We start from the raw sequence: 14,785 nt of genomic DNA on the forward strand, positions 1-14,785 counted from the left end.
AATATCACTGCAGACCTCCTTGAAAACACATATATCTACTGTCCAAAGAATGTCTGCAGCAATTTTGGTCCCATTTGAATGAATATTTGTGGACGGTGGAGGTATAGGTTGCAGTGAGACAAAGATATGTCTCAATGTTGTGTAACTCTTAAGAAGACTGGTGGTGCGGTGATTAACACTGCTGCCTGTTAGCTGGAAGGTTGGGGGTTCAATTCCCTACTTTGTTATGATTTAAAAAAAAATCATACTATCAGCAAAAAGTGACCTAAAAGTATTTTTTGGGTCACTTTTTGAACAACATGCCATAGTATGACTTTTGGGCCACTTTTTGTCCGCCACGCTTACGGACACCGATCGACGAAAACAAATGAACATGTTCGGGGGCACAGACTAAATTTTAAGTCGGTCCGACAAAACATGACAATGAAAATACTAAATCAAACCCGTAAATATTAAAATACACAAAGACACAGTCTAAGAAATGTAAAAAATGCCCAAAAAGGCATATATACACAAATTTATTATGTATAAAAAAAAATATCGTCACATCTGGACTACGGCCTCTAGGTGGCGCTGCTGGTCTGTCTTTTAATCAATTCACCCAAATGATGAAAGTTCGTCACTTAATTCAGTTTGTTTTCTGAAGTTAAAGTTGAATTAAGTTTTATTTGTGATCCCAAATTTGTCCCAAACGTTCACTCGGACTCGACGATGAAATTAATAGATTTTCATCTTTTTAGCTTCAAAATAATTCTGGTTTCTTCATAAGTTGATGAACACTTTGGTTCTTGATGTTATAATTATTGCAGTGGAGGTTTATGTTGCATCGAGGACGTTCAAATAAAGTGCTGCAGTCCTCTTCTGCAGCGCCACCTTCAGGGCACATTTTACACTTTAACTCCTTTTTTTTTTATAAGCAGATATTTTGACTTGTCAAAGCCTGAGAATCTCAGAGCACCGCGGACATCAGCAGGACGATGTGTCGCAACATGTTCTGCTTCCCGTGACGTCGTATGAGGACAAAAAAAAACACACTCAGTGCAGCTGTTTCACATTTTCACCGTCATGTTTCAAAGCTGCCCAGAAAAAAAAAACGTGAACGGGATTCAAACATAAAACACAGCAGAGGTCACACATGAAGACACTTCTGGACATCAAACTCACAGCAGTTTATCTTCCCATAAAAAGATGTTCTTTATTAAAACTGCATGCAGGTTTCCGGTTCCTCCCGCGGTTCCTCCAGTTCCCGCGGTTCCTCCGGTTCCCCCGGTTCCTTCAGTCGAGCGGCCCAGCGAGCACAGTGTCCAGGGCGCTCTGAGCATCTCTGATCTGCTGCTGCAGTCTCTGCTTCATGGCCTCGTTCTGGGCCTTCTTCAGCATGTCCTGCATGTCTCTGATGGCGGCCCGGTATCCCGGCGCGTTGTGGAACGCTCGCACCGCCTTGTCGCCGCTGCACACCAAGAAGCGCCCGTTCATGTCAAATCTGAGGTCGGAGATCTCCTCGCTGTGGACGCCGTGCAGCTCCTCCTCCAGCCGGCCGCTGGCGGCGTCGTACATCGCCACGTTGCAGCCGTCGCTGACCGCCACCACCCGGCCGTCCGGAGACAGCGCCACCCGGCTGCCGTCGGAGGAGGCGCAGGACACCGTGCTCAGCAGGTACGGGTCCTGCTGCTTCTTGTACTCCACGTCGGTGTTCCACAGCTTCCACGTGCCGTCTTTGGAGACGGTCACCATCCTGGGAGGAGACAGGAAGTCGACCACGTGCAGGTGTTAGTCTGTCAAATTAAAACTAGAGAAACTGTGTGAAAGAAATCTGGTCACCAGAAACTGTAACGCTAATGAACATGTTTTATTTTATTCCTCACTAACTCATCGATCGTGCTGACTAAGCAGAGAAGCTGGCGTCACCTGTGGGAGTCGTTGGAGAAGGCGAAGGCGTGGACGCCCGCCTGGTGGCCCTTCAGGTCGAACGCTCGCGTCACCTCTCTGAACTCTCCTCCCTTCCCGAAGCAAACCTCCCACACCTTCACGTCCGGCGTGAAACCGCAGGACGCCACGAACCTGAGAGACGATCACAGCTCCGATTTAAAAAAACACGTTAAATCTTCCGGAGCTCGGTGTGTCGGGAGCGACGGACCGACCTGCCGCACGGGGAGACGGCAGCGTACGAGTTGGTCATCTGGTTGGTGTTGATGGAGGCCAGAACTTCTCCCTTCAGGTCCCAGATGTGGATGCTGGTGTCGACGGAGGCGCTCATGATGAACTTACCTGCAGAGGAAAACAGTGAAAACATCTACAGCCAGTAATAAAAGCGAGAATGACGTTCAGGTGAACGTGCTGCGTACCCGTCTCCGCGATGCCGATGTTCAGGATGGGAGCTTTGTGTTTCTGAGGGAAATCTTCAGGAGCAGCTTTGAAGCTCATCGTGCCGTCGTCCTTCTTCATCATCTTGAAGATTCGAATGGTGTCTCCGTTGGCGACCCAGGTGATGAACGCCCTGCGGGGGTGGGTGGGGTGGGGGGGGGTACTTTAGTACAAAACAACATGAGCATCTTCGGAGGAAAAGCTGGCAGAACAAAACAAACCAGACTAAAAACAAACAGCTGTGACCTCTGGACCGTTAATTGTACAAATCGTTGCCGTTGAGGATTTAATTTGGCTTTTCTGCTCATTTTCTGCCACGATTATTAAAATCAGAGCTTTGTTTCCAGCTGAATCTGGGTTTTGTAGTCCGGCCGGTTAAAGTGAGTTTCGGGGGTTACTGGGTGGAGACCTGGAGTCGGGGCTGAAGCGGACCAGCGTGGCGTGATCCAGCTCCACGTTGGCTCGCAGACACTTGTGTTCCCGCTCCAGGAAGTCTTTGGTGCTCCAGATGCGGACGGTGCGGTCGTCGGCGCAGGACGCCAGGTACTTCCCGTTGCTGCTGAAGTCCAAACACGTCACGTTCCCGCTGTGGCCCTGAGACACGAAGACACGACAACCGACGTCCATCCGTAAAGACGACTCCTAAATACTCAGTGACCGGTTCATAATATTCTGTTCACTACGTTTATAACAGAGACGGAAAATAAAAAAGCTTTTGAGCTGCTTGTACCAACATGAGCTCCTGCAAAGAGCTTTAAGGTGTTTTAAGGTGTCAGTATTTGTTTTAAGGTGTCAGTATTTGTTTTAAGATGTTTTAAAGTGTCAGTATTTGTTTTAAGGTGTTTTAAGGTGTCAGTATTTGTTATAAGGTGTTTTAAAGTGTCAGTATTTGTTTTAAGGTGTCAGTATTTGTTTTAAGGTGTTTTAAGGTGTCAGTATTTGTTATAAGGTGTTTTAAGGTGTCAGTATTTGTTTTAAGGTGTCAGTATTTGTTTTAAGGTGTTTTAAGGTGTCAGTATTTGTTATAAGGTGTTTTAAGGTGTCAGTATTTGTTTTAAGGTGTCAGTATTTGTTTTAAGGTGTTTTAAGGTGTCAGTATTTGTTATAAGGTGTTTTAAGGTGTCAGTATTTGTTTAAGGTGTTTTTTCAGTATTTGTTTTAAGGTGTCAGTATTTGTTTTAAGATGTTTTAAAGTGTCAGTATTTGTTATAAGGTGTTTTAAGGTGTCAGTATTTGTTTTAAGGTGTCAGTATTTGTTATAAGGTGTTTTAAGGTGTCAGTATTTGTTTTAAGATGTTTTAAAGTGTCAGTATTTGTTTTAAGGTGTCAGTATTTGTTTTAAGGTGTTTTAAGGTGTCAGTATTTGTTTTAAGGTGTTTTAAAGTGTCAGTATTTGTTTTAAGGTGTTTTAAAGTGTCAGTATTTGTTTTAAGGTGTTTTAAGGTGTCAGTATTTGTTTTAAGGTGTTTTAAAGTGTTCCAGTTCACCTTCAGAGATGCCGCCAACAGTGAGTGACTGAAACTGTGCTGTGCCGGTTTATCTTTGCGGCTGCGCTGCTTCTCCTGCTTCAGTTTCTTGGACGCGGGACCCTTCGCGGCGCTGCCTTCAGCTGAAACACACACAGGAAGAGTTTCATGAGGCAAAATAAAATGTCAGGGATGCTGCAGTTGTCATTAACTTTTTTTTTTTTTGGTGCCGAAATCAACAGATTTAATTGGAACAACTAGGCCACACTTTGAGAACTGTTTATTAAACTCTTTCCGCAATGCGAAAATAAACCATAAAATGTTTATAAAAATGTAGTTTTTCTTCATGTTAAAAACTCTATACGAGGTTTATAGTCGGGAGTCTTAACCTCGGGAAACAGGAGCTGTTTTTTAGTTGTGCTCCTCTGTAATGTTTTCAGGACTCGACTTTGTTCTGAAGATTTGATTTGGTGCCATAAAAATAAAATGAAACTGAATGTGTATCTAAAGTTGACTTGGTTTAACAGATGGCTGTTTGAACCTGTCATCAATAAAAGGGGAAGAACAAAAAGGGGGCGGTGCCTCCACAGAAAGCAGCGACCTCATTGGTCCGTCAGTACAACACGTTCTGATTGGCTGTCGGGTGACTGAAAAGTTGCTTCAGTTTTAATGTCTGGCTCGTGTGTCCCCGCTGAGTGAACACGTGAATGAGTGAACACGTGAACGAGTGAACACGTGAATGAGTGAACGAGTGAACACGTGAACGAGTGAACACGTGAACGAGTGAACCGTGACAGCTGCGCGGACTCCCGGCAGCCACCGCGTCACGAGCTAACAACAGTTACGTCAGCTAGCGTGGCTCTTACCGGCAAACTCCGCCGCCTGCTCTGCTTCCTCTCGGATTTCTTCTTTCCGTCGTCCCACCGCCAACGCGACCAGAAGAACCAGCGCGCCCAGTAACAGCGTCATGGCGACCAGAGCTGCTGCCTCCATGTTCACAGACTTCTGTTTGTGCCACGTATTTTCGCTGCGCTAACGTCTACTCGGCTAACCCTCACTACCGCGGCACTGCGCATGCGTCCGTCTAATGCTGCGTTTGGGTTCTCTAAATTTAATCGTAAATACAACCACTCTAATGAAACTCTTCCGAGTTGTATTAATTGAAACGCTAAATGAGTTCAAAGTGCCTGACGGATAATAACAAATAGAAATGGAAAAAAAAAGAAATGAAAACTGTCGATGAACCATTGTAATCTACGACTGCCCAGGTGGCGGTGCTTTTCTTTTGTGATTATAAAAGTTAGAAGTTAGAACTACGCTGTTGTTTTTCCATTCTGCCGACATTCAGTGAACGCAGCATAAACTGATATAAGTCTTTAGCGCCCCCTATCGGACGGGAGTGTGTGGCAGTTAAAACTACCACAGGTGGGACACAAATGCAGCACGTTTTGTTGAACTATTAATCTTGAAGTTGTTGCTTTTTATATAATTTTTTTTATGATTTACGCCCAGAAGCATCAAATACCAATTTTTTTCCCATAATGCACCCCTTCCTCATCCCAAACATGCAAGAGCAAAACAAACTTGGATCTGCCTCTTTGTAAATAACACGGACTGCATTCGCTTCCATTTCTTGGTGTTTTCCATTTGTTTTATTGTGGCGGCGTTTTAGTCTTTTAATTCCTGTTTTTGTGAACTCGTTACCGACGTGCAGTCTAAAGACTTCTGTTGCATTTATCGTTAGTATTAATATACAGATATCAGCGTCAGAGCACATGTTGTACGATTGGAAAACTTTTTTTACTGAACATAATGCAGAAAAAGGTGCTTGAGGCTGTTGTTCTATTCGTTTTGGTTTTAATTTAGAGTTTTGTAATTTTATCGTCGTCTCAGAGCCCCGTTATCATTTTGGACAAAACATTTTTCATTAAACTGTAAAACTTCCTGATTTTATTACATGTCTTTCACAACAAAAGTGTTTAAAAAAACAAAACACTTTTCAGTCAATACAGGAAATATTTTTAGCTCCTAATATATCGGTATCAGCCTCAAACTTCCAGTACGAGTCGGGCTTCCACGTGTTCATACCAAAAAAAAAAAAAAAAAAAAAAAGGTTTTATTCATTCAAAATTGACCATCAAAAACTTCTCACTGTTCACAATAAGAGGATTTTTTCCCCCCCGCGGACACACATCGCTTCCATAAACTGACATCAACTTATTTCATGTTCCTCAAATCCCGGTGAGACATCTGAACAAGAGATCCCTGCAGCATCGTGAGATTTTCTGTAACTACGGAGCAGATAAAAGTTTGTTAATGTTGGAGTCGTGTGTTGCCGTGCAGATATTATTCGAGGGTTAAAATGTTAAATGGATGTTTTCAGTAACGAGAGGTAGTCCAACACACACACACACACACACACACACACACACACACACACACACACACACACACACACACACAATTCGGGGCGGAAAAGACGAGATCTCAGGTTGTTTTTTTTTCACAGGCATGAAGAGTTGGCTTTGGTTTGTCAAACATCATTCATCCTCATCACACAGCGACCTGCCAATCATTACATCTACAAACAAAAGGAACGAGGAGAAGAAGAAGAAGGCCGTCCACTGGAGGACTCTGGGAATGCTCACAAAGAAAAACAGGAAGCGGTTGACGTTAAGACATTTGCTAAAGTCCGAGTGCAGAAACATTCTCATTCACTTACAGGGTCAGAGAGCCAATTTAAAAAAATAATTTAAGCTTTACATTTACAGCGCAGCGCCGCAGCCGCGTACCGCCCGCCTCCGTCGCCTGTGACACTCGACCCCATTCACACTCAAGATATTCGCTAACATACAAACCGCCGAGCGTAAAAAAATAAAGGTCTGAGCTCCTTAAGACCGACTGACGGGAGTGTCCATGGAACTGGAACAGGAGGGAAAAAAAACAACTTTGGATATGCTTTTGTTCACGATAAAACTAGTCTCTCTCTTCAAGTATAGCTCGCGGCCTCTCCTTCCTCGCTGCTACGTCACGCAGTCAAACAGCCGGCCTCCAGGCTGACGATGAGAAGGAGGAGGAAGCTGGTAGGGCGGGTGGGGGCGAGGGAGGGGGGTGTTGGGCTTTGAACAGAGCAGTGTTAGCCACATTAGCAGCAGCAGCTGAAGTCCCGTGAAGGCGGCGTGCAGCAGGTTACTTCTTCCTGTTGTGCTGCCGCCGCGCCTGCAGCCTCTGACGAGCTCCGGACGGCTTCGATCCGGCGCCGATGGAGAAGGAAGCAGCCGGAGAGCCTGGAGGGGAAAACCAGGAGGAGGTGTTAGGATGAGAGACTGGATATAAGAGTGGATGTAGCTTCAGGTCTGTAAAATGGTTCTGATCCAGAAGTGTCTTCAGCTGCAATACCAGCGAGTGCCACTAGAGGTCGGCTCCAAAAAGCCTCCGGCTCCATAGACTCCCATTCAACTTCTCTCATCAAATCCAAAGTGAATAAAATGTGTCCATCAGTTATCTCGGTGTTGTTAGCTAAAGTCACTCCTTCTTCTTAGTTTTCTGGAGGTCCATCTGAAAATAATCCCTCATTCATTAGAAAAGAAGATTCAAGAAGACCTGTTTTTGGGGGCGTGTCTGTTTGATTGACAGGCCTGTGGTGCAGTCAGGTTACAGCTATCGGTGGGCGGGACGTCGTATCGTCAGGTTTCCGATCAGAACTGACTGGTATTTGATGTTATCTTGGATTTGTTACAGATTATTATATATTTGTCATTTTTAGGTTTGAGGTTCTTTTATTTTTTCGTTCGGACCGAATCCATATTAGTAAACATACAGATGAACTAAATCGCGTTTCTCAGGTTTGTAATAAAAATCATCTAAAAAAAATTAAATAAAGTTGAACACAATTAAAATATGCAGCTAAAAACATACTGAAGACAGAATTAAAGACAATAACAGAAGATATAAATTGCAGCAGCCAGTGTGTCCTATAATAAATAAATAATTAAGGCAGTGAAAAGGGCTCCATATGTTCAGGCTTCATATTTAAGACCTCAGGATGAGGCGAGTAGTTCTGTTTTTTCTCAACATCGTCACACCTCTATTAATAAAAAAAACGAACCCAGCATCGATGGCGTCCCGAAGGGAGCAGAGTTGAAGCCTTGGACCGGAGCTCCAGGACTTCCGAAGGGAATCGGAGCGGCAGCAGCGCTCTGACCGAAGGAAGGATTCGACGTTCCTGCAGAGAAACACACGACTTCAGTAAAACAAACAAACACCGAAGTCTCCTGGGTCACGTGATCATTCACATCGTTTCAAAACAGTCAAAAAACATCCTCGTCTGCTTTTTTCTGGTCCGTCAGGCTGTTTTGTTTCAGAATAAAAACCAGAAAATATCTCCAGCTGTACGAAGAGTCCAAATGAGAACGATTTCTTCCTGGCTGTCACATCAAAGTCTGAGTAAGACAAACAAACAAATAAAATCTGGTTATTTCTCACCGAACGCCGGTTTGTCTGCAGCCGCGGTGCCGAAGTTGAAGCTTCCCATCTGTGGAGGCGGATTGTTGGCGGCCGGCGTTCCAAACTGGGGAACCGACATCCCGCCGCCGAAGTTAAACCCTCCGGGTGTCGGCTGGGCGGGTCCGGAGGGAGCCGGCGGAGGAGGAGCGCCGCCGCCGAACGAGAAGGTGGCGGAGGAGGCGGAGCTCTGAGTCTGTGACGGCGCACCGAAGCTCGGCGCGGCTGGCGGCGCCGCCGGGGGGGCCGCGGGACCACCGAAGGCAAAACCAGTGGAGCTGGCTCCGAACGCTGGTTTAGCCGGGGTCCCGAAGGTGGTCGCCGTGGTGACGGCAGCAGCCCCGAATGTGTTCGCCGTGGTGACGGCGGCAGCCCCGAATGTGTTCGCCGTGGTGACGGCGGCAGCGCCGAAGGTGAAAGGGGCGGGGTTAGAGGCAGGTGTGGTTGATGCGGCGCCGCCTCCGAACGGGAACGGTTTGGGCGGCGGCGCAGACGAGCCGAAAGTGGACTGAGCTGGTGGAGCTTCGAACGCCGGCTTCCCGAAGGTGAAAGTGTTCTGGGTGGAGGGGGGGGCGGCGGTGGTGGAGGAGGCGGGGTTGGACATGCCAAAGCCTCCAAACGAAGCGGTGGTGGTGTTTTGGGTGGAGGGGGGGGCGGCAGAGGCGGTGGAGGCGGGGTTGGACATGCCAAAGCCTCCAAACGAAGCGGGGGTGGTGCTCTGGGTGGAGGGGGGCGGCGGTGGTGGTGCAGGCGGGGTTGGACATGCCGAAGCCTCCAAAAGAAGCGGGGGTGGTGCTCTGGGTGGAGGGGGGGGCGGCGGTGGGGATGGAGGCGGGGTTGGACATGCCGAAGCCTCCAAAAGAAGCGGGGGTGGTGCTCTGGGTGGAGGGGGGAGCACCAGTGGTGGTGCAGGTGGGGTTGGACATGCCGAAGCCTCCAAACGAAGCGGGGGTGGTGTTCTGGGTGGAGGGGGGGGCGGCAGTGGAGGCAGGGTTGGACATGCCGAAGCCTCCAAATGAAGCGGGGGTGGTGTTCTGGGCGGAGGGGGGGGTGGCGGTGGAGGCAGGGTTGGACATGCCGAAGCCTCCAAACGAAGCGGGGGTGGTGTTCTGGGTGGAGGCCGGCTGTCCGAAGGAAAACACCTTCTGACCGGCAGGCGGAGGGTCCGGCTGGGTGGCGCCGAAGGAGAAGCCGCTCTTACTGGAGGTCGTCGTGGCAACAGCAGGTGCAGCTGGTCCACCTGCTGCGGTGGTGGTGGTGGTGGTGGCGGCGGCTCCAAACTGAAATGTGCCCCCCGTGTTCGGAGGCTGCACCGTGGCGCCGGTGCTCATCGTGGGTGGTGCAGACCAGTTCCCAAACAAAGACGTGACACCGAGCGGCGCTGCAGACTGGGTGGTGCTGACGGAGCCGGTGGAGGCGGTGCTGGTCATACCAGGAAACACAGACGGAGCCGCTGTGGTGCTGCTCGTTAATCCACCAAACACGGAGGACGTAGTGGAGGAGGGGGCGGTGGATGTGTATGACGGAGGCGGGCCGAAGCATCCACCTGTGGGAGCCTCACCAAAGATGGGCTTGAAGTTCTGGACCGAGGTTTTGGTGTCTGAGGAGGATGTGCTGACGGAGAAGATGGGCTTGAAGCACGAAGCCAGCAGAGGGTTGGCGCTGCTGACGGAGCTGCTGTGCGGAGCGGTGACGGGGTTGGAGGCGGGAGCAGCAGAGGTGCTGATCTGCCCGAACGGGCCTCCCCCTGCGGGTGGGGTGCTGCTGGGAGCCTTGGACACCTGAGCCAACACCTGGGTGAAGGCGGAGGGCTGCTGCACCCCCGAGGAGGAGGAGGAGGAGGGGGGCTTGTAGGCCGGAGGGGGCCGCGGGGCATCCAGGGTGGTGGAGGCTTTGAGGATGGAGGTGCTGGGTGGAGCCGGCGTGGTGGAAGCAGACACTGCACAAAAAAAACAACACAAAAATAAAGCACGAAATCTGGTAAAAAAAAATCTGATTAAAAAAACCAAAAATGATATTTACCTAAAATCTTGAGCTCGCTGCTGAGACCTGCAGCCGGACCGGCTGGGGATGATGATGAAGAGGAGCTCACAGCAGGAGTCATCTTCATCTTCAGCGCCTCCAGCAGAGGGTTGGAGGCTGCCGGCGCCGGGCTCGGGTCCAGGTTGATGACCGGGATGACAGAGGTGGAGGCGGTGGGCAGCGGAGCCGCCAGCAGGCTGCTCAGGGTGGTGGTGGTGGTGGAGGAAGAGAAGGTGGAGCCTGTGGAGGAGGAGGAGGTGGGAGGAGGAGACATAGACTTCTCCGGCTCCGTAGCTGAAGAAGAAGAAGAAGAAGAAGAAGAAGAAGAAGAGAAGCAGGTTAGAAACAGGACGGAGGACAGAGGATGGAGGACGGATGTGGAGATGAAATGAGGCTGCTCGGACTCACCTGGCGTCTCCAGGACTTTCTGGATCTTACTGATGGCCGCCTTCTTCTCCTCATCCAGATCCTTCACAGTGATGGTGTAGCCCAGCTCGGGTGGAGGAGGCTGCAAAACCAATGAGAACCCACGAGTCAAACAGAGAAACACACTCCAGAGGGTTCAGAAGGAAGTCTGAAGCTTGTGATGTCAACGCTGCAGTCCTCCTGCTGAACAGCAGGTGTCACTGCAGACATGAAAACATTCTACGCTGATGGAGAAACAGAAGTTAAAAATATAGAAATCCATTCGTAAATGCAATTACAGTTCTTCCTTTATTTCCGCTGTTTTTACAGGCGCCTGGTTGTAATGTGTTCCTCCTGCCAGAAGGTGGCGGTAATGCTCTTAAAAGCTAGTTGAATAGTTTACACCGATTAACTTTTTTTTTTCACACCGATTAACATTTTAACGTATTTCTGCTTGAAATGCCAATCAGCTCTTGAACTTTTTAGATGTTAAGCGCCTCGAGGTAAACAGTTGGTGGCGCTATTTCTCTGCTCGTTTGCCTTTAAATGACGGCAGAAGAAGAAAAAGACAAAGGTCGAGATAAAGATGACATCATTGAGATGGTGGAATAACGAGAAGGAAAACATCAACGGAAATCTGACTTTTTTTTGCAGATTGATCGGAATGATTGTATTGGGCCTATTAGCCCCGCCCACTGGTCTCTGATTGGTCAGGGTTTCCAGACAAGTCAAAAACTGAAGGTTTTAGCGATACGTGGGCGGAGCCAGGTGAGTGATCTCCCAACTGCAGCTCGTCAACGCTGGTTGGGGGAAAAACGGGAAGATCCACGAGCCACAAGTCATCACGGGTGGTGTTAAACATCTGGAAGGAACTCCTCCCGAGAGCGACGCTGTCCTACCAGAGAGATGTGGTCGTCGCGGTGGCTCGACACCAGCTGGATCTTCCGTTTCCTCTTCCCTCCACTGCCGGTGGAGTCGGCCGAGGTCGCGGCCGGGACTTTGGGGGCCGGAGTCAGTTTGGCTGCAACGTCAGCAAAAAACATGTGATTAGACGCGTCTTCGTTGACGTCTCGCCGAGTTGCCGACGAAATCGGACCGACGGTCGCGTTGAAGAAAGATTAATGAGACTCACATGCGACGGGCGTCTTGTCGGAGGCCATCTGCTCCGACCTCACGGAGGAGGCGGAGCTAGGAGACTGACCGTCGTCCTCTCTGCGGGGTCAAAACGCGCGTTAACAGCTGTCACGATTTTTAACGTAGATGTGAAGGAAAGTGTCGGAGACCAACCTGAGTCTCTTGGCGGCTCCCTCGGGGGTCTGGGAGCGAGACGAGCCGGGGCTGGACAGAGGAGAGCTGGGAGCCGACAGCTTCTTCCACTGCGAGGAGAAGACGAGGAGTTAAAAGCGTTGCGACTTGCCGTGTTACATAACCGCAGCGGGGCGAGGCGTCACCTGTCCGAGGCCCAGCGAGGAGCTGTACGAGCTCCGGATGGCGTTCCTCCGGGTGCCCGGCGTCCCTCGGGGGGTGAGGACGCCGCTGCCGGAGCTGATGGAGGAGGTGCGAGACCTCTTCATGATGGTCTCCTCCGTCACGGACGTCATCCCTCTCTTCAGATTCCCCGGCCTACAACAAGAAACGTTTCACCCCCCCTGCTGTTAGACGGCGGTACTACACGTCAAACATCAAGACGGCAACGGAGACGTTCCACTCACTTTGGAACGAGCTGTGACGGAGTGCCGTTGGGCAACAGAGGCTCGAAGGCAGAGTGGGCGCTTCCTCCGCTGTCGTTACGCCTTCGGAAACAAATTAAAAACAATTAAACCGAATTATTTAATCAAAGTCGTGAGAAACAAACTTTTTCAAATGGAGAAAATCTGTCTCCTTTGTGCCGATCAGATAAAATCCAGCCACATTATTATGTTCCCATCAGTTTGAGTTTTATTTACTCGACATTTTTAACTGCTTAAATATCAAACGGAGCAAAAATATTTCCTCTTAAATGGAACAAAATTTGTGAATGTCGCTGAAAGTCCATTTAAACGTGTTTATCCAGAGTGAACTGAGGCTGTCCAACTTTTCCCGCCATAAAAATCCCAGCTGACATTATGTCTTTTTTTTTTTATAAAACTGAGGAAATCTGGAGTTTATGAGTCTCTTAGTAAATAAGAGTATAAATCTGTGGATCCGTCAAGATAAATCTGTTGTTTTGCGGTACCTTCGTTTGCTCCTCTGCTCCGTGGTGAGGCTCCGGTCCTCGTCCTCCACTTCCCTCTTGCGGCTCTCCTTCAGCACCCTGAGGACGCTCTCTCTGGAGCAGGGGTCCGCGGGGGGCCTGGAGAGCCCGGCGCAGCTCAGGTGCTCCATACTGGGGGAGGAGGACAGGAGGGGAGGTCAGACGAGACACACAGCAGAGCAGATTCTCCATCTCCCACCGTCTTAATTAAAAAAGCGTGAGAACGAGCGAGTGAGCGGAGACCTCGGGCTGCCGCGGTCCGGCCGGGCGATCTTCACCGTGACCGGGCTGAAGGCGGCCGGCGAGTTACGAGGGCTGAGGATGTTCTTCTTTCTGAAGCCGTCCCAGCGGACGGGGGGCAGGACGCCCAGCGACGAGGCCCCCGGCTGCTGCAGCGGGTAGTGACGCTGGGGGGTGATGGTGAACCTGCCCACCGTGCCCAGAGGCTCCCTGCAGGGGTGGAGGCAGAGAGAGAGAAGGTGGAGCATGAGGGAGGAGCAGATGGATGTGACCTGATGGGATTCGGGTGTCCAAGTAGGAAAGAGACCGCTGCAGGAATCTCGTGTTTCGGTTCAGATCATCATCAGTTTTATTCTCCTCTAAAAGTGATTGTGAAGCAAAAACTATAAAAAGAACCAACATGATTCCCTCATTACAAAAGGAGCCGAACCGATGCTGATATCAGGGAGCAGAAACACAACTGGATGTTCATGTTCTGGCTGATATTCTCAGGTCAATCAATGAAATCTTACAAAACACTTCTAAAAAGATATTTTAATAAAGTTTCATTATTTACAAGCACATTTCCCCCTCTGGTGCCTCGCATCTGTTTTTTGTTTTTGTTACTTTTGTTGTCTTCCGGGATTTGATTTCATATTTATTTGTATTATTTCTGCAGGATTTCATGAGTATGAACTCCGTAATGTTTTAATCCTGGTAAAAAAAACCAATGAAAAGCACTTTGTAGGTTTATTTTTTAGTTCTGTATAAATAAAGATGATATCTCTATATGAAGAATATAGAAACATATCAGTCCAGCTCGTCATGAGATTTCATGATTTAACTATACTGATATTTGAGCAATAACTTACGGTCCAACCTGGAAGTGAAGGAGGATGTTTGACTGATTTACGGATCTTATAATCAATATGAAGAACTGTGTTAATGATTAAAATCCCGCCAAGACGCTGAACCTCCGAAGAACCGGCTTTCAGCCTGATTTGATGAACATACCCGGCAAATGAGAGCCTCCTGTTCGGAGTAGCGACCGCATGGTTGGGTCTGGAGAGCTTCTCCCTCAGCTGCTCTCGGGGGTTCCTGCCGGCTCTCGGCCTCTCGGCCGCCGGGCTCTCGGGCTTCACGATGTAGCTCCCCATGAGAAAATCCCGCGGGCTGAACAGAAACGAGTCGCTGGCCCCCCTTCGGTAGACCCCGGCGTCCCCGACCCTTTGTCTGAAGTGTCCCTCCGTGTCCCGGAGCTCGGCTCTGCCGCTGCTCCTCGTTCCCCCCCGCGCGGCCGCCGACACGCCGGTCGACACCCAACCGGACAACCAGCGCCGGAGAGCGGCCGGCACGCTCAGTCCACCCCGCGGATTCGGGCCTAACCTGGCGGGAACAGGTTCTCCGCTGTGATAGTAACAGGCGACACAACAAACTGCAAGAATTAAAGTCGCGTAAAAAAAAGTAGGAATATAATAAAAGGCGAGAGTGACGAGGCCTAAAGCAGAGAGAATCACTACATGCTTCTCTCTAGGTGACATGGCGGCAGCGCGCCGCCGGAGGACTCGCATAT

General features: G+C 49.4%; 2 protein-coding genes across 2 annotated transcripts; both read right to left on the reverse strand.

Moving 5' to 3' along the window:
* Nucleotides 1–484: 484 nt before the first annotated feature.
* On the reverse strand, nucleotides 485–4,893 carry tbl2 (transducin beta like 2). The gene is made up of 7 exons (XM_069709711.1): nucleotides 4,697–4,893; nucleotides 3,852–3,973; nucleotides 2,774–2,958; nucleotides 2,346–2,497; nucleotides 2,142–2,268; nucleotides 1,909–2,061; nucleotides 485–1,735 (listed from the first exon to the last, which is right to left on the reverse strand). Exons 1-7 carry the CDS (start codon nucleotides 4,821–4,823, stop codon nucleotides 1,276–1,278), a joined length of 1,326 nt encoding a protein of 441 aa, XP_069565812.1. The 5' UTR covers nucleotides 4,824–4,893; the 3' UTR covers nucleotides 485–1,275.
* Nucleotides 4,894–6,924: 2,031 nt separating this feature from the next.
* Nucleotides 6,925–14,783, reverse strand: pom121 (POM121 transmembrane nucleoporin). Its single transcript, XM_069709657.1, has 14 exons — nucleotides 14,227–14,783; nucleotides 13,237–13,443; nucleotides 12,976–13,125; nucleotides 12,473–12,553; nucleotides 12,212–12,383; nucleotides 12,048–12,136; nucleotides 11,893–11,972; nucleotides 11,660–11,781; nucleotides 10,764–10,863; nucleotides 10,356–10,649; nucleotides 9,246–10,272; nucleotides 8,316–8,998; nucleotides 7,939–8,055; nucleotides 6,925–7,117 (listed from the first exon to the last, which is right to left on the reverse strand). Exons 1-14 carry the CDS (start codon nucleotides 14,781–14,783, stop codon nucleotides 7,020–7,022), a joined length of 3,777 nt encoding a protein of 1,258 aa, XP_069565758.1. The 3' UTR covers nucleotides 6,925–7,019.
* Nucleotides 14,784–14,785: the final 2 nt, after the last annotated feature.

Source organism: Brachyistius frenatus, unplaced genomic scaffold (genome assembly GCF_029030835.1).
Source record: "Brachyistius frenatus isolate BFR_SWC_R1_liver_20210118 unplaced genomic scaffold, ASM2903083v1 Contig_84, whole genome shotgun sequence".
In the NCBI taxonomy this organism is placed as follows: Eukaryota; Metazoa; Chordata; class Actinopteri; family Embiotocidae; genus Brachyistius; species Brachyistius frenatus.

Bases quoted from the DNA above. Each gene is read 5' to 3' on its own strand.
- tbl2 (XM_069709711.1), bottom strand. From the start codon at position 4,823: ATGGAGGCAGCAGCTCTGGTCGCCATGACGCTGTTACTGGGCGCGCTG. The intron at 2,498-2,773 runs GTCTCCACCCAG...CCACCCCCGCAG, and splicing joins CGCTTCAGCCCCGACTCCAG to GGCGTTCATCACCTGGGTCG. The intron at 2,269-2,345 runs GTACGCAGCACG...TTTCCTCTGCAG, and splicing joins CATCGGCATCGCGGAGACGG to GTAAGTTCATCATGAGCGCC.
- pom121 (XM_069709657.1), bottom strand. From the start codon at position 14,783: ATGCGAGTCCTCCGGCGGCGCGCTGCCGCCATGTCACCTAGAGAGAAG. The intron at 11,973-12,047 runs GTTGGTCTCCGA...TTGACCCCGCAG, and splicing joins GGAGCCGCCAAGAGACTCAG to AGAGGACGACGGTCAGTCTC. The intron at 10,273-10,355 runs GTAAATATCATT...TTTTTTGTGCAG, and splicing joins CAGCGAGCTCAAGATTTTAG to TGTCTGCTTCCACCACGCCG.